The 22,879-nt window shown below is 42.9% G+C and overlaps 1 protein-coding gene across 1 annotated transcript in view; it reads left to right on the plus strand.

The window, feature by feature from the left end:
- CLASP1 (cytoplasmic linker associated protein 1) overlaps positions 1–22,879 on the plus strand; it is a 262,736-nt gene that overhangs the window by 122,169 nt on the left and 117,688 nt on the right. Inside the window, exons 9-10 of the mRNA XM_044913587.1 lie at positions 19,072–19,224; positions 21,903–21,976. Of these exons, the coding sequence (XP_044769522.1) occupies positions 19,072–19,224; positions 21,903–21,976 (227 nt within the window). The remainder of the gene's footprint in view (positions 1–19,071; positions 19,225–21,902; positions 21,977–22,879) is intronic.

The raw sequence follows: 22,879 nt of genomic DNA on the forward strand, positions 1-22,879 counted from the left end.
AACAACCCGTGTGTGGCTGCCCTGCCTTCCTGTGGGGTGCTCTTTCTCGCAGGCTTTTAATTTGTTGTCTCTGAAGGATCTTTCCAAACCCTTCAACTGAAACAGGTATTACACAGAGTAAAATTGTGCAGGATAACAAGTGTTCTTCTGCCTCCCACTGCGGGAAACTGGCACACATCCAGCTCATTTGTTCTCTGTTTATTTTGTAGTGGTGATTGTCACCGTGTGTCTGTCTATCTTAAGCTAACTTTGGTTAAGTTTGCTGCAAATGGTCATGTTGGAAGAAGCTGCATTTCTGCATGTTATATTTTAAAATTGAGAATTTGAAGTATACAGTGCTGGTGTTCCCTTTTTTTTTTTTTTTTTTTTAGATTTTATTTATTTATTTGACAGAGAGAGACACAGCGAGAGAGGGAACACAAGCAGGGGGAGTGGGAGAGAGAGAGAAGCAGGCTTCCCGTGGAGCAGGGAGCCCGACGCGGGGCTCGATCCCAGGACCCTGGGATCATGACCTGAGCCGAAGGCAGACGCTTAACAACTGAGCCACCCAGGTGCCCTGCTGGTGTTCCTTTTTATTTCATCCTTCATTACAGTACTCTGTATTCAGGTTAAGCCTCTGTGGGAAATCAGTACCTGGGCAGGAGAGTTAAATAATTCATGTTCTGAAGTGACCTTTTTCAGATCCCTTCATTTGAGGATTTGAAAGTGTGTTTCTTATAAGTGGCATTTGTCTTACGTTGTTTTATTTTCGACTTTTTTTTTTTAAATTGGGCAAAATAATTGTGGGAGTTGACTTTGTCATGTCAAAGGCTATGGAGAAAGCCCGTGGATCTGGGTTTAAAATAGACTGCCCTTTCGCTTGATAATTCCTTTCAAGTTGCCTATCTCATTAGTCACTGTTACTTGAAATGCAGCCTACTAAGCATTGGTAACTTCTACCCTAAAGGACTGCAGATACGGTAGGAAACGAGGATTACAAGCTGCTTCTTGGAGCAGTGGCTTGTTTGAATCTTCCTCTGTCAGTCCACGATTAATAAAGGGCCCACGAACAACCTGCAAAATAGAATATCAGCCATTTTACCACAATGGTGTATCAAGTATTTTAGTATTTTCAGAGCACGTTCCTGAAGGTTTGTTGGTTATTTTTGATTCTTCACAGCAGTTCCTTACGGAGTAATAGGCAGAGTACCTTTCCAATACGGACACAGGAGGTTTCAGGTTTGCTGTAATTGGCTTGGTGGCTGGACAGAGAGCAGAGCGCTGGATTTTGCCTTCTTGAACCAGTCCTCCTCCTGGCAAGCTCAGTGCTTCTTCCCTGCCGTTAGGATAAACCATTGGCTCTGTTTTTTCCTTTGATTCTCAAATTGTGCTATTTTTAGTAGTTGTCTTAGGGAATAATTTAAAAATGAAAGCATTCAAGGAGACATTAAACCAGGCTTTACAAGTTTTAGATGCCCCAGAAGTGGAATGTTCCTAGTCAGTTGTTTGCCCAGCGAGGGGCTGAGGGAGGTAATTCTGGGAGATGGTATTATACTATGAACATGATGAGTTTGTTTTTCAAAGCACTTTGGTATTGCTGGGGGGGGAAAGTGCAGGAAGAAGATGGGCAAGTGCCTCGCATGCTGAGCTGAGAAACCCAGATTTTGATTGTAGGCCACTGACTGCTCAAAGTTAAATTTTAAAAATTGGGTTTGCAGGGAGAGAGACTAATACAGGGTGGCCAATTTTAACCTTACCCAAGTATAACAACAAGATTTAAACCAACCCTTGGCATTTCATAAAACCCAGGACATTAACACCAGTAAAGAAAAATAAGATGTAATTTAGGGTAAAGGATAGTCCTGTAAGTGAAAGAAATGTAAATCTATGAGGAGTTGACAAGTTTTCCCTTACAGTTTTTTGATGCAGACTAGTATGAATCATCAAAAAGTGTCCCCAGTCCTTTAAGTGGTTTTGGGGACTACTGGTCTAGGTGACTGGATTGTAAATGCACAGGTGACTTTGGGGCAGGAATGAGTAAGCATGTGGACACTGGAACCCCTCAGGCCGAGTGTAGGTGCTGTGCCTGAATGAGCACTGTGACCCGGGGCAGGTTCCCTGTCAGCCTCGACTTCCTCCTGTGTGAGCTGGGGGTGACAAGTCCTGCACCACTGGGAGGAGAAAGTGAGACAGTGCACGTAGATAATTTGGCGCAGGACCTCGCCCTAGATACTGTCCTGTGTGATATAGGGACACAGTCCACTGTGGCAGCATCTGATGACATGATGGGAGGTAGAAGTTGAACTTAGGTTTAAAATGATACGGTTGATCTTTTTGCACAGATATGGAAACTCTCTTAAGAAAAAACAAGATGCAGAATCAGATATATAATAATATCCCTTAAAAAGAAACTGCCACCCAGTGCCCAGATCTTGGTTTCCACTACCACTAGGGCTCTCCGGGAAATGGCTGATTCTAGGGCTGGAGCAGAGACTATTCAGGATGAGCCTTTTGCATGTCCTGGTGCCAGAAAGTAAGAAAGTGCCCCAAAGGCAAAGGACAACGATGATGGGGTTAGGACAAAAGGACCCAGGAGTCAACTGTGAGAGATTTCCAGTGGCCACAGCTGGAACATCGAGCAATGAAACAATGTAGTATTGGATTGTAACCCACAGTATAAAATAAGTATTGATGAGTCCATACTGATAAAAATGAATGATTGAATAAATATGTAAATGGGGGAGGAGAGGGAAATCTCTGCAGAATTGCTCCAAATCATTCATGTAGCTACTCTACCCTAGAGGCAGAGAGCCTAGCTTCCTACTCTGTATGTAATGTGCACAGTGACTTCCTTCCAGAGAGTACAGCATGGACAAGAGGGAGCTGAGGAACTTTACAGTGGAGAAACCTGGCCAGCACCGCCTCAGCCAGGTGATCAGGGTCAACATCAGCAGGCTTGTTGAGAGCATGTACTGTGATAGTGTGATAGGAATGGCATTTACCTCTGTGGTCTTCCTCCCTAAAATCCCTACGCTCTGTCTAAATATGACCAAACCTCAGGTAACCCCAGTTTGAAGGATATGCTATAAACTGCAGAACCGGTACTGCTCAAAACTGTCAAGGTCAGAGGCGCCTGGGTGGCTCAGTCAGTTAATCATCTGCTTTTGGCTCAGGTCATGATCCCAGGTTCCTGGGATGGAGCCCTGCATCGGAACAGATAAAGGACAGTAGGAAAACAGTAAGGAACTTGGAATAAACTATGGGCTTGAGTTAATAATAATATATCTATATCGGTTCACTATTTATAATAAATACACTAACGTTAGGTGTTAATAATAGGGAGATTGAAGGTGGGGTATTGGGACCTCTCTTTTCTGCAACTCTGATATAGTCCCACTTATAAACAAAAAACCAGTAATGAGTGAGGGAGTTGGAAGAGAAAGCTTTTTGTTCTTATTTTGCTTTCTTCTGGTGATACTTGATTTATTTAACCATGCTTAAGCATGTGTTAATTTTGTTCTCTGAAAAAGGTTACATAATTTATCTGGGCAGCAGAATTAATTGCTTTTATTATGTTTTTAATTGTTCTGTTATTTAAAACACCTAATATTATTTATTAAAAAATAAAATCGGAGACAAAGAGAACCAGTTATAGAGGACTATTTCGGTAACAGAAATCTACCTAAGAGATGAGGAAGCCCTGAATTGGGACAACCTCAGTGTGACCAGAGAAGGAGTACAATGAGAGACGGTTAGAGGCAGCCCTGGCCATACTTGGTGATTATTTGGGTGGTGCGTGGGGAGGACACCGCGGGAGATGGTAAGGGCATAGGAAAAGCTGAGAAGAATTCTGTGTTTTGGCTTGACTGACTGGGTGGGTGGTGGTAGAATTAGCGGAAGGAGGAGACTTGGAGGATGGCAGGTTTTGAGGATAGGGAGATGATTATAGTTTTGGACATTTCAACTTAGAATTTTGATTTGTTATGCGGGTTTGGTTCAAGTGGGTTTGTATCTCAGAGTAGACACGGGGCTGGGGCTGGTATTGAGAGTAAGATTAGAATGTAGGTGTTTATTCTCAACTGTCATCTTATTTCTCTGCCTTCTTATACAGAAGTATTATTTGCCTCTGTTGGGTTCTTGAGAATGAAATCATTAGAGCAGGGGATGGCTGATTTGAAGGGTTATTACACAACAGGCAGGTAGCTCTTGGGGCAGTCACATTGTTGTGGGAAACTTTTCCAAATTTGGCTGTGAATTTTTCCAGCTGACTCACTTTTGTGTCTTCATGTGGTCGTAAAGAAGAATTGGGTCATGATTAGCACAGCAATTATTAAAATGATATTTCCGTTAAGAGTGCAAGGTGAAGATCTGATATCTGACATTTATTACATATATTGCCCTTTTAGGGCAAGCTCAAGAGTGAAGTAAGTACTGTGGTTGAAAGGAGAAAAGAATATTTAATCAGTGAAAGGATACACTGTGATTTTTGTTACTGTGACATTCAGAAATTAAGGTGTTGAAATACTAGTTGTTGATTCACAGAAGATCACTTTTAGCTTTCATCACCGACATACAGACTGTTCATAGCCTTTAAGAGTTGCTTAAAACACCTCCCTTTCCTAAGTGATAGTAAAAGTTTAAGTCTGAGGATATTCATTTAAAATAAACATCTGCGCTGTACCTCTTGAGTACTTTTGTGAGAAATAAGTAACTATTTATTTTAAAGTTCTTATTTATTTATTTGTGAGCGAGTGCAGGGAGGAGGGGTAGAGGGAGAGGGAGAGAGAGTCTCAACCAGACTGTGTGCTGAGTGTGGAGCCTGACCGGGGGCTCGATCCCATGACCCTGAGATCATGACCTGAGCCAAAACCACGAGTCGGATGCTCAGCTGACTTCACCACCCAGGCGCCCCAGAAATAAGCAACAATTTAAATGCGCTACTTTTCTCTACCTTATTACCACACAGAAGTTTGGGGTTATTATTACAGTTATATTAGTAACGGTGACCAGTTCCTGGTAGACACGGCTATGTACTGGTTCGCGTAGGGGTGCCTGTCCTTGCAGCTGCCAGCCTTCTTGGTTTATGGTCTTCAGATACGTTGTTCCCATTGGAATACACTTGACTCATCACACCCCACTTATCCTCTCGGTTTGCAGGCATCATTTTTGAGGATGCACAGGCTTCCCCAGGAGGAATGCCTTCTCTGGACCTCTGTAGCCTCTAGGAGTTTGCTTTCCGAAGGTTCACCATGCTGCCTGGCTGGCAGCTCTGAGAGTAGGGATGAGACTCTGTTTTGTTCTCTCAGTTGTCAGCACCCAGCTCAGGGCCTGGCACAGAATGAGCATTTTAAAAACATCTTCTGAATACACCAATAAAAGTCATATGAATAATCTTCATTGTATAAATGAGAAACAGGCTCAGAGAATTTCAGTAACTTGTCTAAACTAAGAAACGTTCCCAGGATTTTTGAAGCCTGGAGAGTTTTTTGAAGTCTGTGTACCTTTCACCACTCTCCATGCTACCTCCCCAGGTTAGAGTCCTATGTGGAAGATTGAACTCCAATTATTGTTTCATTTCGTTCGGGAAACTGTACACTATCTAATTGATTTACCCCCAGTGCTGGAACTGCCAGAACCTTTCTTCAGCATGAATGTGAGTATAGCTCTGAGGTCAGGAGGCTTTCACTGGTCAGCCACAACCCCCCCCCCCGCCCCATGATGTGCATGCACACAGAGGCTGCTCCCAGCTTCCCCCTACCCGGGAGCTAAGGCAGCTCCATAACCTGACCACACTGCATGGGACTGCTTCTGTATGATGTCCCATCTGGTCCGATGCCCAGTCATCGAGAACACATTTACCCAGTGACCTTTGGAATGAAGAGGCTTGATCGAGCCAGGCAGATGCAAAGTTCTTGTAACTTTGTTAGAATGGGTTTCATGGGGCGCCTGGGTGGCTCACATGGTTAAGCGTCTGCCTTCGGCTCAGGTCGTGATCTCAGGGTCCTGGGATCGAGTCCTGCATCGGGTTCCCTGCTCCTTGGGAGCCTGCTTCTCCCTCTGCTTCTCTCTCTCTCTCTGTCTCTCATGAATAAATAAATAAAATCTTTAAAAAAAAAAAAAAAAGAATGGGCTTCATGGAGTCTTCTTATAACCAGGTTCAAGGTGGAATAGGTGTGTACATTTGATTTTTTTTAAAAAAAATGAAATTGGGAAAAAACCACAATTGAAAGGCCCCCTTTTTTTATCTTAAAATTCATTTTTAGCATCTTCCATTTACTTGGGTATATTTGTACAGAAATGAAAACTGTGCTTTATACTGTAGTCACTTACCAGCTTGCATATGCCCGTGGCCTTTGAGGCTGGGCCCAAGCGTCAGAAATTGGTGGCACTTTTTCAAAGAGGAAGAGTAACCTCCTGGTAGGGCCCCTTTTCCTGCTGAAAGAGTGATCTCTACCCTGGTACTTAATCAAAGGCATTCTTTTGCTTCATTGTTCATAGTAAATTGGACCCTTCCTCCTACCCTTTCTCCCCTCCTACTCTTGAATTCCCAGTCCATGACAGAGATGCCTGAGTAATCCTCCTCACCTTTGTAGATGAGCGATAGGCCTTTGGTGAAAGCTCTTCAGAATGATTTGGCCTTCCCTGAACCACCCTATCCAAACTGTCTCTCACTGCCCCCTGTGAAATTTTTCCTGCTTCTGTTCCAGGACGCTGTTCTTTTCCCGCATACCCTTTTCACAGATTTGTGTTAACAAATGTTCACTCTTTGTACTGGAAGTTCCCTGTGGGCAGTTAGCATGCGTGTGTTGTTCTTACTGTATTCCCAGGCCCTAGCAAAGTGCCTGAAAGCTAGTAGATCCTCATGCGTTTATTGAATGAATAGACAAAGGAAGGAGGTAGTTATCCAAGACAGGTGGCAACTAGCCTGCTAATCCTTCTATAAATTACCTTGGCTGTTCTTCCTGTAAGCAAATTAATGCTTTGCTCCTGAACTTAGCGCTTCAGAAAGAGAATCTCTTGTCTCCTTTCCATTCTGTTTTCATTCCTTTCCTTTTTGCCTCTTGTCTTCCCCGCTCCCCACCATTTTCTCATGTAACTTTCCCCTTTCCCCTCCTCCTGCCTTTAAGGAGCCCCTTACCTACTGGAAGAGAATCCCAGCCTCTTGGGTCGGAGCATGGTTTTTAGCTGGACTGAGGGTCTGTGATGGGGTCCAGGACCCCCGTCCTATCTGGTGTGCTCAGAAGTTCCGTGCAAGGTCGGGTTTGTGCCCAACAAAGCAGACAGAGGGGAGAATAGGATGGCAGTGCTCATAAATTGGGTGGGAAATGCTGGTCTTCTTTGGCATAAATTGGGCAATATGATTATTATACGGGGAGTGCTGTGGGAAGCCATTACAGAGGTAATGGTGAGTGAGCCTTAGTGGTTGGCCGAGATAATGGTCAGGTGGAGTGTGGCACACTCATTTGACCTTATGCTTCGGGCTGGAAAATAAGCAGTTGATCAGTGTGACAGGACAGTTATCAAACAAATAACTTCACTAATATGCCTGTAATTTAAAAAAAACTCTAACTAAGGATATCCTGTACCTTATGTCATATCACTATTTACCTGCACTTTCTCCCCTTAAAAGGACACTTGCTCACCACCTCCGTAATACTGATACCTCCCTAAGATTTCCTTTGCTTGCTTCCTGTTTGTAGTCTGCAGTCGTGTGGCCTTACACACGGCTGTGCATCAGAAAGTCCTTAGGAGCTCTTAGCTGGCAGATACTCAGTCTGGATCATTCTCTAGACAAATGACAGCAACTAACCTGAATGTCGTTTGCAATTAATGGTACCCAGATGTAATTAAAAGAATTTTAGAAAGCTAACTACTTTGAAATTTTGAAACAAGTTATTCTTGATTTATATTACTTTTTGCTTTGTAATTATAAAATAATTACCGCAGTGTGAGCTACAGGTAGCTGTTGGAGCAGGAGCAGGCTCAGTAAGAGACAGTAGTGCCTTAGCAGGAGATTTGTTGGAAGCTTGTGTGTGTTAGTTATGAAAAGCCCTATTTCTTATGAACATAGAAAACCGACTGTGATAGGACTTCTAACTTTTCAATTTGTAAGACTGAAGTTACTCAGATTTGAATGAACATTGGACCAAAGAAACAAACAGTAATAGTTGCAGAAAATACAACAGACCCAAACTCTTGATGCATTTACTCAGAGATACTTACCAGGAAAGAGCTCTTTTTCTTAAAACCAAACGATAAGGATTTCTTCACTACAGTGGTTAATTTTTCCTTAGGCTCTCTTTTTGAGCTCTCCTGAGCTTGACTGATCTGTTTCATAGGATTCAGTGTAGATTTTGATAATCTTATTTCCGAGGAGAAAAGCCTGAGACGTGGCTAAAGGCTCATGGCCAGAGAATGTGAGTCACTAGTGACTTGATTAAATTCACTTTCTATCAGGCTCTGGGCAGCGGGCTAAAGCAGGATACAGAAAGGCCAGAGGACTTTTATTCCAGAACACCTTTGACATCTAAAGGAAAGTTATACCTATGGCTACTTCCTTAAGCCTCTTCTCCCCTCCGTCTCTTCCTCCAGCTACTGAAGTTTGGCTTAGGTGACTAATAGAGGGGGTAAGAGGGTCCCAGCTCTGTGAACCTGGCAGGCAGAGGAAGCAGGAGAAGCTCTTTTAGGGAAGGCTCTTTCTGCTTTTGTCTTACCCTGGATCTTTCCAGAGTTGAAGGCACTAACTCACAGTTGTCTGGGAATGATGGTCCTTAACAGCATGTAAAACCAGGTTTTCAGTCTGCCTAAGAGTTCCTGTGGCTCACCCGAAGACGTTAATATGGAGTCAGGTCAAGTGTTCACAGAGCTCAGTGGCTCGCTGTTCTAGCAGTAAGGGTAGTTTATTCCCATCTTCCCTAATTCCCCCTCTGGGGATGTCTTTGATGCTCAGGATATTAGCAGTCTCTTTGTGTTCCCTTCCTTTTGGTTTGGTTCCTGGGGTGAGTTTATGAGTTTATAGTCTTTCTGAGGTGTGTTGGGAGATACTCTTCCTCAAGATTGATCTGTACCGGATTATTGCTGTGTTGCTGTAGGTTCTTTTCTCTGGGGGAAGGTACAGTATTAACAGGGTTTTCGTTTAAATTGGGCTTTCAGATGGGTCAAGAGATACTAACTTCCGTATACCTAACTGCTGGGCATGACTTGGGGACTTTGCCTTCAGTTCTCTGCTCCTTGGTGCCCAAGATGTGGTCCCAGAGTAGTGGGGCTTCTGAACCCTGTGTGTGCAGAAGGCAACTGGCCAGTTGGTTCATTATTCTTGTCAGAAATTCCTTGCCAGTCCTACATCTGCCCAGGAGTCGTCTTTGGAATTTGTTCTCACTGTATATTCACTCAGCATGGTAGTCCAAGGTGTTCCTGAATTATGTCAGATGTGTGCACATTTAAAACCTCTCCCATCCCCAGTCACTGTTAAGTCCCTCGATACTGGACACAAGAAATAGAGTGAGTCATGTCGGAGGGTTCGTAGGCGGGCACAGTAGATCCTTTCTGAGTTTATTTGGCCCTGTTCTACTTACTCCTGTTCTCTATTCGTTTGAATATCCTGTGTGTTCCTTTAGCAAAATATCACACTGAATCATAACAGCTGCTGGTTGTATATGTCTGTTCCCTGTGCTGGGCAGTGAGCTCTATAGAGTGAGAACCATGACTTTTCTGCCTGCATTTCAGCTCCCAGCAGAGTACCTGGCACACAGTCGTACTTGATAAATAGCTGCTGAAGAGGCGAAGGAAGGAGAGTGCATGTGCTGTGTTCTTTGTGTTCAGAATAGGCATCCACTCCGGTGGCCCCCAGTTAGAGGAGACTGATGCTTCTGGGCATCCATCCAGGTTTAGTCTAGAAGGGACAGAGGGACTACTTTGAGACCAAACCACCTCTCAGCTGACCCTGTGCCCTGGACTTGAACTTCTAAGTTACAGAGAGGCAGGTTTTAAAAATTGTTACCGCTTAGCAGAGGCATATCCCTAATTTACCTCTCTTTTCTCGTCATTATAAATGCCTAATTTCTTTTCTGTGACCCTGAGAAAACTGTTGTTGAGACCATCCCCGAGGCATCTTGACAAGTGGGCAGCTGGATCCTTTGCTTTTAGAGACAGCTCTAGGGAAGGTGGTTTGACCGGGCCTCCCCTTTCTCAGAAATGCCCATACAGTTTTTTTCTGCTGTATAACCTGAATTTTTGTATGCCTCTTAAGAGCATTTTAAAAATATCTACTCCTGGGGGGGCCTGAGTTGGTCAGGCGTCTGACTCGGATTTGGCTCGGGTCGTGGTTCTTGTCGGTTGTGTGGTCGAACCTGCGTCAAGCTTCACACTCAGTAGGGAGTCTGCTCGAGGTTCTCTCTCGGTCTGCTTCTACCCCTTCCCCCGCTCGCACACACTCTCTCAGTTTCTCTCTCTCTCTCTCTCTCTCAAATAAATAAATAAATCTTAAAACAAAACAAAACAAAAAACACAGCTACTCCTGGGGTGCCTGGCTGGCTTTAGTTGGAAGAGCATGCAGCTCTTGATCTCAGGGCTTGTGAGTTCGAGCCCCACATTGGCTGTAGAGATTACTTAAGTAAATACATAACTAAAAAAACCCAAATCTATTCCTGATTCTTCAGCTCCATCCACATATTTTTGAAGGGCTGGCTTTTTGTACTGACAGCATAACACAAACAATGACGGTGTACATAGTTGCCATCGGCTGTGGGCCTGTGGTTTTTCTGTCTTCACGTATATCGTGTAATCTGCAGGAGATCCTTTAATCTGGCACAGAGATTCTCTGGGTTGCAAGTACATGGAAACAAGCCCCACTATGCATGGGAAAAGGGAAATCAACTGGCTCCTGTGACTGGGTGTTGGGGAGGCTTCCCTGCGGTCTCTGAGCCGCCGGCTTGGTGTTGCCCTCCCTGCTCTCTCTCCACCTCTTGCTCTGCTTCCTTCCGGTTTGCTTCATGCTTAGACAGGTGCCTCCATGTTGTTGGCTCCCGCACTTCTGGGCTTGCATCTACACAGCCCCAAGTTCAGAAGAGAGAGGCTCCAGAATTAATTACGGTGGTGGCCCGGTCCGAGTCCTGAAGCTTTGGCCAGACCTGGGTTTGCCCATTCCCCGAGGCAGGGGTGAGGTCACTCTGAGGGGGAGCGAGAGAAGGGTGGTCACCCAAGACTTGCTTTTTGCTGTCAGTGCAAGACGGGGTTGAGGCTGAGCAGGCAACACTTTGGATGCTCTAGGTGGGCACTAACTATTATCCCTTCTTTTCCACAGATCGGAAAACAGAGTGTATTTCCATTTTCTTTTTAAACCTTGAGGTTAGTCTTAATGTGACAGGGCAGGCCTGTGACTGATGGCCCCACCTTTGGGCAGGCTCACTGCCAGCTCTGTCTTTCCTCTGCCACAAAATCATCCTCTGTTGTCCATACATACCTACATCTCTCCTGAGCCTGCTCATTGTTACCTGCTCAGAAACCAGAGAGCAGCAGCCAGAACCCTTTCGGTCTGAAAGAAGGAATGAGCCTTGATCTGCACCTGCAGAAGGCACTTACCACTTCTTACCCGATGTGAACATTGCACTCCCACCAGGGCCTCTAAGAAGCAGGTCTCGGTGGAGGTCTGCCTCACGACCTCCTTACATTCTGTTCCCCTCTCCAGTTTCCGATGGTGTTGTCTTTGCCTGTCTTCTCCCCAGTTTTTCCCCTTTTAGCTCCCTTTGTAAAGGATGAGTAAACCTAAACGAATTTTTGCCTCTTTATCCTGTCTCTTCTCGTTTTATCTGCACTAAGGGTGTCATGGCTGAGATAGTCTTAAATGCACCCCCCCACCCCGAGCTTCCTGGCAGCAAGTTCTTGGCTGAAAGAGTGGAAAGTGATCCCTCGCTGTGATGCTTGATGGTGTTTCAGGTTCGCCTTTTCTGTGGTAGAGTGGATTACCGGCGCCAAAGGGGCAGCAGTAGCCCTTGTTAGCACCTCTCGAGCTTCCATTATACCATTTCCATTTTATACTGTGAAATATGCCAATGTTTCCAGCCAGGCTAAAGCTTATTATATCCCTCGTGCCCTGACAAAAGCATTTCTTAGTTTTATTAATAGTGGAGAGGAATGGAACTTCTGGTTCAGGATATGGATAGCGTGAAGGGTGTTTTTCACGGAGCGTTATTAAAGGACTGATCCTATTTGACGCTGATTCATATCAACTGGACTTGGTGGGGGGATACACCTACCCACTCACCATATTTTGAAGGAGGAGGAATGTAGAAACTTAGAAGGAAAGCAGTCTTTTGCCCTGCTACCCAGTTCAGACGGTGTGGCTTGCATTTCTGTGCCCCTCTAGGCACCATCCAACTTTGCTTAAAATTAAAAGCTATTGAGGACAAATGGGCAAGAACTGTAGTTTGGATAATGAGCAAAGTAACTTTTTATAAGTGTTCAGATCCATGAACATGGGATGTCTTTTCATTTATTAGCTCTTTAGTTTCTCTTAATAGTGTTTTGTAGTTTTCAGCATACATGTCTTCTTAATGCTGTTGTCAATTGAATTGTTTTCTTAATTTCATTTTTGGATCGTTCATTGGTGATGTATAGAAATACAATTGATTTTTCTGTGTCGGTCTTATATCAGGTTACCTTGCTGAGCTTATTTATTAGTTCTAATAGTTTTTTAATGTTTAGACTTTCTACATATTAGATTATGCATCTGTGAATAGACAGTTTCAATTCTTCCTATCTGATCTTGATGTTTTTTTTTTTCTTTCTTTACTAATCGCATTGGCTAGAACCTCTAGGATAGCGTTGAATAAAAGTGTCAAGAGCAGGCATCTTGTCTTATTCCTGATCTTAGGGGTAAAGCATCTAGTCTCTCACCATTAGATAGGATGTTAATAGTGTGTTTTTTGTGAGTTCCCTTCTAATCTCTATTGTGTTTTTAGCATGATTTTGTTTTGGTTATTGTCAAATACTTTGCTGCATCTATTGAGCATGTTGTTTTGTCTTTTATTCCATTAATACAATGTATTAAATTAATTGATTTTTATAATTAAACCAACATTACATTCCTGGGATAAGTTGCACTTGGCCATGATGATAATTCTTTGTATATGTTGCTGGATTTGGTTTGCCTAGTATTTTGTTGAGGATTTTTATGTGTATGTTTGTAAGCGATATTAATGATTCTGTGTTAATTACCTTAAGTAAATAGTTTTCTTAAGCAAACATCTGTTATAAGAAATAAGTAAAATAATGCACAGAAAGCACTTAACACAGTGCTTAGCACATAGTAAGTGGCCAGTTTATGCAGATTGCTTTTTTCTTTTTAATTATCATGACTCAGATTGGAGGATCTTGAGTTGGACAGATATGGACTTGAATCTTGGCTTCTTCCACCTTCTAGTTAGCCTCATGACTTTGGGCCCTGGATATTATACCTGGATGTGTTAAGTTTTTTTCACCTTTAAGAGTAGAGTTGTCAGGAGGATTTGATGAGAATATGCAGAGCACCAAGCACAGGGTCTGGCACGCAGTTACAGGGTGAGATGGGGTGAAAGACACACTTCTGGCCATGTAGCACGGAGAAGGACATGGTTGGCTCTTTCTGGATGGAGCTGGGCAAGAACTCAGAGGGGCACCCAGCAGTAGACTAGTGTTTTCAAGAGTAACATAGGAATACGTTGGTCACATCGGGCAAGACTGCAGAAAGCAAAGCTTTGGATCTGTGAACAATCAAGAAAGAAGAAATTTGGGGATATTTATAAAAGCAGCCAGCCTTTGGGCTTATTATCATGTCTCTGTGCAGCCTCTTTGGGGAATGCTAATTATATTCTAGTTACTAAGCTGCCACATTCCTTACTCCCTTGGAGGAGAATTTCCGTAACAGGGGAGTGGGTGAATCTACAAGCCTGTCAGGAATATCAGCTTCCACAAAATGACCCTAGTGCAGTGAAACAGAGAGTTAGTTGTCTTTGCTTTAGAAAATGAGACATTTCCTCCCCATTGGACTTCCACTAGTCAAAGCCTGCCTTAGGAGGAAAGAGAGGACAAGCTTTGTGGTTTAGGTTCTCGCCTTCCTGGCAGATGGACAATGGAACAGACATTTCTTAGTTTCTGTGACATTTTGTTTGTTCTCATGGATGAGTATATACATTTGCTAAATGGACAGTGCAGTCCAAGTCTCATAATTCCAGGTTCTAGATACTGAACTTGAAGGCTTGTCTTTAGACTGATCTGTTTCTCCACCAACCCTGGACCCAAACCTATTGTCACGGTGGTATATAGAGTGGTCTTTCTGATCTTTTTGTTTTTAAAAAGATTTATTTATTTGAGAGAGAATGTGTGTGTGAGTGAGGGGAGGGGCAAAGGGGGAGAATCTTCAAGCGGACCCCCCGCTGAGCACCAAGTCCAACGTGGGGCTTGATCTCACAACCCATGAGATCACCGCCTGAGCCAAATCCAAGAGTCAGACATGTAACCGACTGAGCTACCCAGGCACCCCTCTGATCATTTTTGACCCATAGAATGCGTCTGTGGCTTGTCGCTTTATATCTTTCCCTATCTGGCTTGGTTAAAGTTTAGTTCTGAGGCAGCTGGGGCCCTGGGAGGGCTTGCTCAGGGATTTCAGGGCCTGAGTCAGGTGAGGCCTGCTTCTGCCCTCCGGGCCGGCCACGGTCACTCTCTAGCCTCCACCCAGCACCTTGTCCACAGTTCAAGACTTGTGCAAGACACGTTCACAGACTTGCTTAGAATTCTGCTGGTTTGCTTTTAGGTCCACGGATGACTGTGTTCTCTGGCCTTTTGTTTCTTCAAAGGGTCCTGTCTCTTCTGTGTTTGAAAATCTCTTTCATACCCGTAGCCCTTTTCAGCATGCTATTTGCTGCTTTCACTCCACCGTGCCTACTTATGGGGTTGCCAGGAATGAGGTGATGGAGAGTTGGACGAAGATCACAGTGTTGCTCTGTAGAAACTTCATGAGTCATTTAAAGATGTCTTGTCCCAGTGCTGTAAAAAGGGGAAGGGAGCCCAGGTGATTTAAAAGGATTAAAAGACTGGGACTTGAAGGCCCAGGTTTCTACCCAAGACTGTCAAATGAGAGTAGTGACTCTCGGATGACGGTCTTTGTGCTGGTGGCTTGAGATAGAATCAGTTATTCCTTTGGGCTCAGGGAAAACTTACCCTTCTGTACGACCATTTTCTGTGTGACAGATGTTCTGCAGTGTGAAAAATTTTAAACTAATGTTAATGGCACAAGCAAGAATAGCTAAAAATACTCATTTTCACACATTTTTGTCTTAAAGGTCTAGAAAAAGAGGATATAGCCTAACATTTGTCTGCTTAGCCGAAAACCCTAAAGAAAATAGGATTTCAGTGACGAGTAGAGTTCAGGATGGATTGCTTAGTTGAGAAACACAGAAATTTATTGGAACCTGAGACTTGGAGGCTTCTCCTTCGGGGCTGCATCTAGAGTGGATCCACTCTAACCACAGCAAATACAGCTTCTCTGTCCAGTGAAGGAATAACACATTCTATGTAAGAGAATTTCCTAGTTGATTGAAATTGGGTACTTTTCAGAGGGCCTAACCTCCTTTTTAATTTGATTTTTTTTCCGGGTATTCAGAAAGCTGGTAAACATAGAACAAACTTACTTCGTGTTAGTTTTCAAGGCTCAGTTGGCTTTTATCCCTCCAGACACCTTTTCAGGTGAAGTATCTTTAAATGTAAAGCAGTGTGGGAGGAAAAAAAAAGCAGTGTGTCCAACTGCTAATCTGGAAAACAAATAACATTCTTTTCCCTTTCCCCTGGATTTCTAATTCCAATAGGACATATGAATTACTTTCTTTCTCTCTCTCTTTTTTTTTTAAAAATTTATTTATTTACTTTAGAGAGAGAGAGTGCGTGCGCAAGCATGTGTATGAACAGGGGGAGGGGCAGAAGGAGAGGGGAGAGAGAAAATCCCAAGCAGACTCTGCATTGAGTGCGGAGCCTGACGCGGGGCTCAATCCCACGACCCTGAGATCCTGACCTGAGCCGAAACCAAGAGTCGGACGCTCAACCGACAGAACCACCCAGGTGCCCCGAATTACTTTCTTTATTAGTACAGAGGTCAGAGGTCACATGAAAATAACTGAATCTTTTTTAAGAAAAGATTTTGTTTATTTATTTGAGAGAGAAAGCATGAGTGGAGGGTGGGAGGGGGAGAGGTCAGGCTCCCCGCCGAGCAGGGAGCCCGACGTTCCTTAAAGATTGTTAATGTTTTGCTTTGGCAGAACCTTAAGTTACTTGCCGGTCTGTCTAATCGCTGGAGGCCTGTTTTGAACCACTGATAGGGCAGGCTTAGTGTAGCCTTCCCTCCAGAAAATAGTTCAGCCCTTCTACTAAGGCCTGCCCTCTCAGGGTTTCAGGGAATGCCATGGGTGAGTCTCCCAAGAACATTCTACTCTGTTGCTCGAACACCTTCCTACTTTGTGCAGACATTGGAGATTGCTCAGTTTGTAGCTTACTGGTCGTTTTTCACCCTGCCTTGTGTGTGGAATTTTCACTCCTGCTTGCACAGCCTGCAACTCAGTACATTTCTAAAGCTCTCTTTCTCTTTCTGTGTAGCTTCCCTTTCTCAGCACTCTGCCTGTACCTTCCAGTCCCCTCTGCCTCCTTGAAGACTGATGATCTTCATTTTCTCAACTTAGCAAGGCTTCCAGGTTCTATTTGGGGTCCCCTTTCCAGTATTTGGTGGCCTGGAAATTGTGTCCAGGCAGGAAGTTGGGTGACTGTATAGGTCACCTTGTCTCTCTCTCGGGGCTCACAGTTCTGCACTGTCTGTTGTCCCATCTGAAAAAGTTGTTTTATAGACTCTGGTTTCTAGCTCTTTGCTGAAAGTGGTTGAGTCTGGCTGGTCCTTGCTCCAGTAGAAACCCCAGGAAATCCGGTGACACTGGCCCATTGAAGATAATCCTCACTAAGTGAATGCAGTTCTCCATGGTGTGCCTTCCCATGATAGAAAAACTGAACAGACTTAACATGTATTTCTGAGTGAAGCATAATAGTGTTCTCACGTCCCCTGTTCATTATGCCGCTTTCCCACAGACTGGAACTGTTACTGTTACTGTTCTGACAAGAATAATGATTAGAGTTCCCCTGAGGGCAGATGGACTGAGAGCAGTCCTTGTCACTGCTAATAGGTAGTGCTCAGTGGGTGGCATTTCCTTTGGGTTGTCCTTGTCCTTTCCATCAGACGCACTTTTACCCTTGGGAAGGGCTCGTTAATGTGCTTGCAGTTCAAGAATCACCTTTTGAATCCACATGAGAAGTCTGTGCTAAGAGACCGTCGAACTTCTGCGAAATTGATGTGTGGATTGAAAGAACCATCTATGAAAGAGGATTGCTTGATCTGGGAAATCTGGGAACTGTAAAGGCATGTTTGGAGGAAGCTAATTTGCACAAGGATATGCATATAGAAGGATGGGTCGTACCCCCACCAGTGTTGGATAAAAGAAGCGACGTATTTTGAAGTGGATTGTTGATAGTTGTGAGGAACAGTAGGCTCCGGAGTGGACACGAGACTTGGCTGTTGAAAGCTGAGCCAAGAAGCGACCAGATCAAGGAAACAGGCTGCTCTTTGTGTTTTCTGGTCAACAGTTACTTACTTTAGATGTATTGATAAAGATCTAGCGCTCTTATTCAGAAATCATGAATATTGCCAGCTACAGAGGTTTGTTTTCTTTTCTTTTTTCTTTTTTCCTTAATTACTCTTAGGTTCTTTGTCCAGCCTCCTAAATGCCTCCCAGATGCCGCGTAAGCCCATGGTACCCCCATATAGTGCACCATGGTAGCTTTAATTTTGTGTCATCCAAATGTTGTTTCTAAATATGTTGATTTTTAAAAGCCCAAAGATGTTTTTCTTTTTAATTTTAAAGCAACCTGAGAAATATTCCTTGGATCCACTGATGCTTAGAACATTTAGAAGTTAATGAGCTGACGAAACAATGCTCAACTCCGCTAAAAGAGAAACGAAACATTGAGGAGGAAGCATTTTTTTCACCTGTCAAATTGACTGACATTTAAAAATGATAGTACTCTAAGTTGGCTAACTATTAAAAAATAAATAAAAATAAAAATGATAGTATTTAGTGTTGGCAAGGGTGTGACAACACAGGCACTTCTTTGAACTTCCAGGAAAAAAAATACCTCACCTTTCTGAAAATAAGTTTGGCAGTGTATACTAAAAACTTACACTTTTGGACCCGGCAGGTATTACTTCTAAGGTTTTTTTTTTTTTTCTTTCTGAAAATTGTTAGAAATTTAAACAAAAACACAAGTAGGAAGGTGTTTGTTGCAATGTTATTTCTAATGGTGACATATTAGAATGACCCCAAATGCCTAACAACAAGAGAGTTTCAGTTGCGGCATTTTTTTCATTACAGAGTACCAAGCAACCATTAAAACGGTGTTTATGAACCATATTTCATCACATGGAAAAACGCACATATTTGAAATAAGCAAAATACCAAATGATAAGTAGCCTAGTGTCAGCTGTTATTGAAAAATGCATCAGGGGCGCCTGGGTGGCTCAGTTGGTTAAGCGACTGCCTTTGGCTCCGGTCATGGTTCCAGAGTCCCGGGATCGAGTTCCGAGTCGGGCTCCCTGCTCGGCGGGGAGTCTGCTTCTCCCTCTGACCCTACCCCCTCTTCTGCTCTCGCTCTCTCTCTTTGAAATAAATAAAATAAAATCTTTTAAAAAAAAATGCATGCAAGAATGGTCAGAAATACGCCAGAATGTTAAAGTAACTGTTTTTAGGTGGTGGTTTTTATAAGAGATTGTTTTCTTCTTTATTTTTCTGTTTTCCAAAATTGGAGCAGGAGAGCATTCTAGATATGTGAAAGCAAACATGATGTTTGTATCTGCATTCTGGACTTACCTAAGACCTTTCTAGACCCTGGACTGGCACTTCAGATCCCAAGAGTAGGCACACCATTCATCTCTCTAAGGCTAGTTTGTTGTTTTACATTCGGGTGGAAGAGTACCTTTCTTTCTTTTTTTTTTTTTTTTAAACAGTGATTTCTCTGCTTACTCTTCAGATAAAAATTTTGATGATGAAGATTCTGTGGATGGTAATAGACCTTCCTCTGCTAGTTCTACATCGTCCAAAGCTCCGCCCAGCTCACGGAGAAACGTTGGAATGGGGACCACCCGCCGGCTTGGGTCATCCACTCTCGGATCCAAGTCTTCAGGTAAGACCAACACCCTCGGGGTGCTCTGGGGTTGGCTCTGCCAGTGTTTAAAACCAGATGTGCATGTGCTTGCCTTCTGTGTCCTTCAGGAGTGAAGTGATTCCGTTGGCAATAAATTTCTGCTTGCTGTTTTTTAAGTTAGTACTGTGCTGTCCATACTGATAGCTGATAGGGTAGAAATTTGAGCTGCTGTGTTGCCAATGTTCTGGTATGGGGGAGCCCGTGGGAGAATATGGCTAGCGCAGAGGCAAGCTAGAGCTCGGAGACAGAGCTCGAGTGTGCCCTATGGCATAACATTCAGTTATGGGGCTCCAGCAATGCCTGAAATTACCATGAGGCCTTTTTTTTTTTTTTTTTTTATTTTGCCAACTTCTACTTAAGGAACACTGAGACTATCCAGAAGTCAGATGGTGTGCCTTCTGTCCTTAAAATGTATTTTGTTCCTTTAAGTAGCGTTATTCCTTGTGAGACCAGTGTATGGACGTTGGCCTAAGTAAATGGTAGGTAGAGATGAGCTCCCCAAAGCTTTGAACATTGACTTACAAAGATGTCTTCTAAATCCCTCCTCTGCCACCCCCCAATTTAGACAATTTGAGTCCTTATTTGTGTACAACTTGCATTTTGCTGTCACATTTTAAGTTGACATTTAAATTTCTTTTTACTTTAAATTGTGTAGCCACTGTTTTTAGAACTGTTCTGATTGTTAGCATTGGGCTTTTGAACTTGGCAGATGAGCTAAGTTAAAACTGGGGTAAGGATTGGCTTTAGAATGCTGTCTCCTTCTGGTGGTCTTTCTGGCTTTCTGCACTGGTCCTAGACTGTTGGGGTCTTCCTCAGTCAGCTCGGTGTCCCCACAGCGCCTCTGCTACCAGCTTCTCTGTCCATGTTAGAAGAGCTGTGTTCATGGTTGACAGGGATATTCACACCAAGGATAGCAGAAGGAAAAGCTGTGCATTTATTGGTATTCTTAGTCCTTTCTATTTTTTAAATTTTTTTGATGCATTAAAAAAAATTTTTTTAAATTGGTGTAAATCCTCAAAACACCAAGTTAACCATTTTAAAGGTCACAATCCAGTTGCATTTAGTATATTCCCAGTGTTGTGCAACCATCACCTCTGTCTAATTCCAGAAGAGCTTCTTGACTCCCAAAAGGAAGCCCCGGACCCTTTAAACAGTTGCTCCCCATTTCTTACATCCTCCAGCCCCTAGCAATCAGCAGTCATTTGCCCATTCTAGGTATTTCATAGAAATGGAGTCATGTAATATGTGATATTTTGTGTCTGGCTTCTTTCACTTAGCGTAGTGTTTTTGCGGTTCATTTGTGTTGTAGCATGTATTAGTACTTCATTGCTCTTTATGACTGAAAAACCTTTCTAATCTTTTATTTAAAAAAGTCTATACTTGGGACGTATCAGTTCCACAAACAAGGCTTAGAAAATTTCTGTGTATCATCAGACCACTTTTTTTTTTTCTTTCCTGCCCCTCACCCATACATCCCTTCCAGAAGTCCCAACTCTAGATTATGTAGAGAGCTCAGCCCTGCTCTCATCCTTTTTTTCCCATTTTGTTTAAAAACATAGTCATGAATTTGCTTACTGACTCCTCCTTGTCTAATTCTGGGGCCCACGGACCATGGTTGGTTTCTGAGTCCCTTTTAGTATGTGGGTACGTGGTGTGGCACTTCCCCGGGGCGGCGCTCAGGACCTGTCTGCTCGGGGGGATCCAGTCTTTTCACCAAAACAGGCACTGAGCACCACATCACAGTGTGACTTTACTGTCCGCTGTCCACAGTTAGCTTGTGAACTCAGTGTGAGGAATCTTCATCAAAAGTGAGGACACACATTTATTGCTCCCAGAGTCGTCTTTAAAGTCCTATGTTGTCCATGGGGACCCCAAACATCGAATAACTTGTCTGCGAGAAAACTCAGGGAAAGCACTCAAACTAATCAGTGTAAATCATTAATGAGGGTTGCAAGATGACCACAGACTCCAATTTTGAAACCTTTATTCCGGGGGGGGGGAAAAAAAAGGTCTGATAAAATATCACATGATTTTCATGTGTGAAGTAGAGTTCATGTTAGCAAAAGAAAAAATTCTCTCCCAAATGATAGCAATCAACTTTCAAGTATACAGAGCATCTTATAACACCTTTATGAGGGAAAGTTGCACCTGATGTGTAAGTGAAAAATTGAGTTATCATGCATTCAAGGAAATGGAAATGTTTTGAGACTAATACAAAGTTGAAGTGAAACTGTTAAATTCTTTAGAACTTATTTGAATATTTCACAAATTTGTTATGCTTGATGCCTAACAATAATACAACCTAATTTATTCCCTGAAAAATTAAATTTTTTGTTCTGTATCTGTTTATTAGGAAGCTTTCAAAAGATTCAGACATGACTACAGTATAAACTGTCTATATCCTTTAAAGGCTAAATGTCCTCCTTAGCCAGTAGTCTCTTTAAGTGACTTTACACTAATGTATATAGTATTGTAGAATTACTACATTTCATCTTGATATTAAAAGTTAGTAATGTTTGTCAGTTCCACAGCACTCTAAATTTTTATTAAGCCTTTAAAAAATAGTTACAAATCTTCCAAAATGTAATGGTGATTGTGTTTATTCAGACTACCCCTCTGCACATTGTTCACATTTTAAAAATTAATCTTATTTAAAGCTGCAAAAGAAGGAGCTGGTGCTGTTGATGAAGAGGACTTTATTAAAGCATTTGATGATGTACCTGTAGTGCAGGTGAGTGAGGATATTTGAGTTTGATTAAAAACAGATAAGACTGACTCTTCAAATTTCAGTTTTCAAATAGGTGATATGTAAAGTCCCTTCCTAGGTGAGGTAATTTTAACTCTCAGGACTACAGGAGACAGCTGAAATGAAGAGCAAAAGTCAAGACCCAAAGTAAGAATTGGAGAGAAGTTGCTTGCTTGCTCTAATAATAAATTTGTGGGTTAGGTCAGGTAAATGAGAAAATGCAATGATTAGATTAGGTGTGAGAACAAAGAAGCATGCTTATTTAGGGACTATCTTTTTTTCGGACAAGTTGTAAATTTCAAGGAACTGGGTGTCTGAAAAGCTATAAAGAATGGATTGATAAAAGCTCAAGTTAATGCCGTCTTGATGCTTCACTTAAGTACCTAGTAGACAAAGCAGAGATTGCTTGTGAGGTTGGGGTACACACGTTTTACCTGCTTTGTGCCTCAGTGTTGTCCATAGTTGACTGGGGCTAATAACACTTTTCCTCAGCCTACATCGAATGTGGTGCTCCGGATTCCTATAGCACTAATGTCCCTGTGATCACTTGTTACCTGCTGCTGGGTTGCCATATGTGTATAAATCAGGTAGCTGGCATTGTAGGCTCAGGCTCATCCTTAAGTCCTTGACCTTCCCAGCTTGCGTCATTCTTGGCTGATTATTCCCCTACCTATTTTACTAGTAAGATGTGAGCATAAATGAGAAAGTAGATTTGAAGAGAGTGTGGTGGTATAAATAATACTACGAATAATAAATGACCTGAGCATCACTGATCATTCCCCAGCTGGCTTCTTTCTCTTCTGTACATGAAATCATCCGTTAAGTTTATAGTAAAGCTGTGTTTGAAGCATGGTTGTCCATACTTGGCATCGAGTCTAGTGCGTATAT

The sequence above is a fragment of the Neomonachus schauinslandi genome, chromosome 3, assembly GCF_002201575.2.
Source record: "Neomonachus schauinslandi chromosome 3, ASM220157v2, whole genome shotgun sequence".
NCBI classification, from domain to species: Eukaryota; Metazoa; Chordata; class Mammalia; order Carnivora; family Phocidae; genus Neomonachus; species Neomonachus schauinslandi.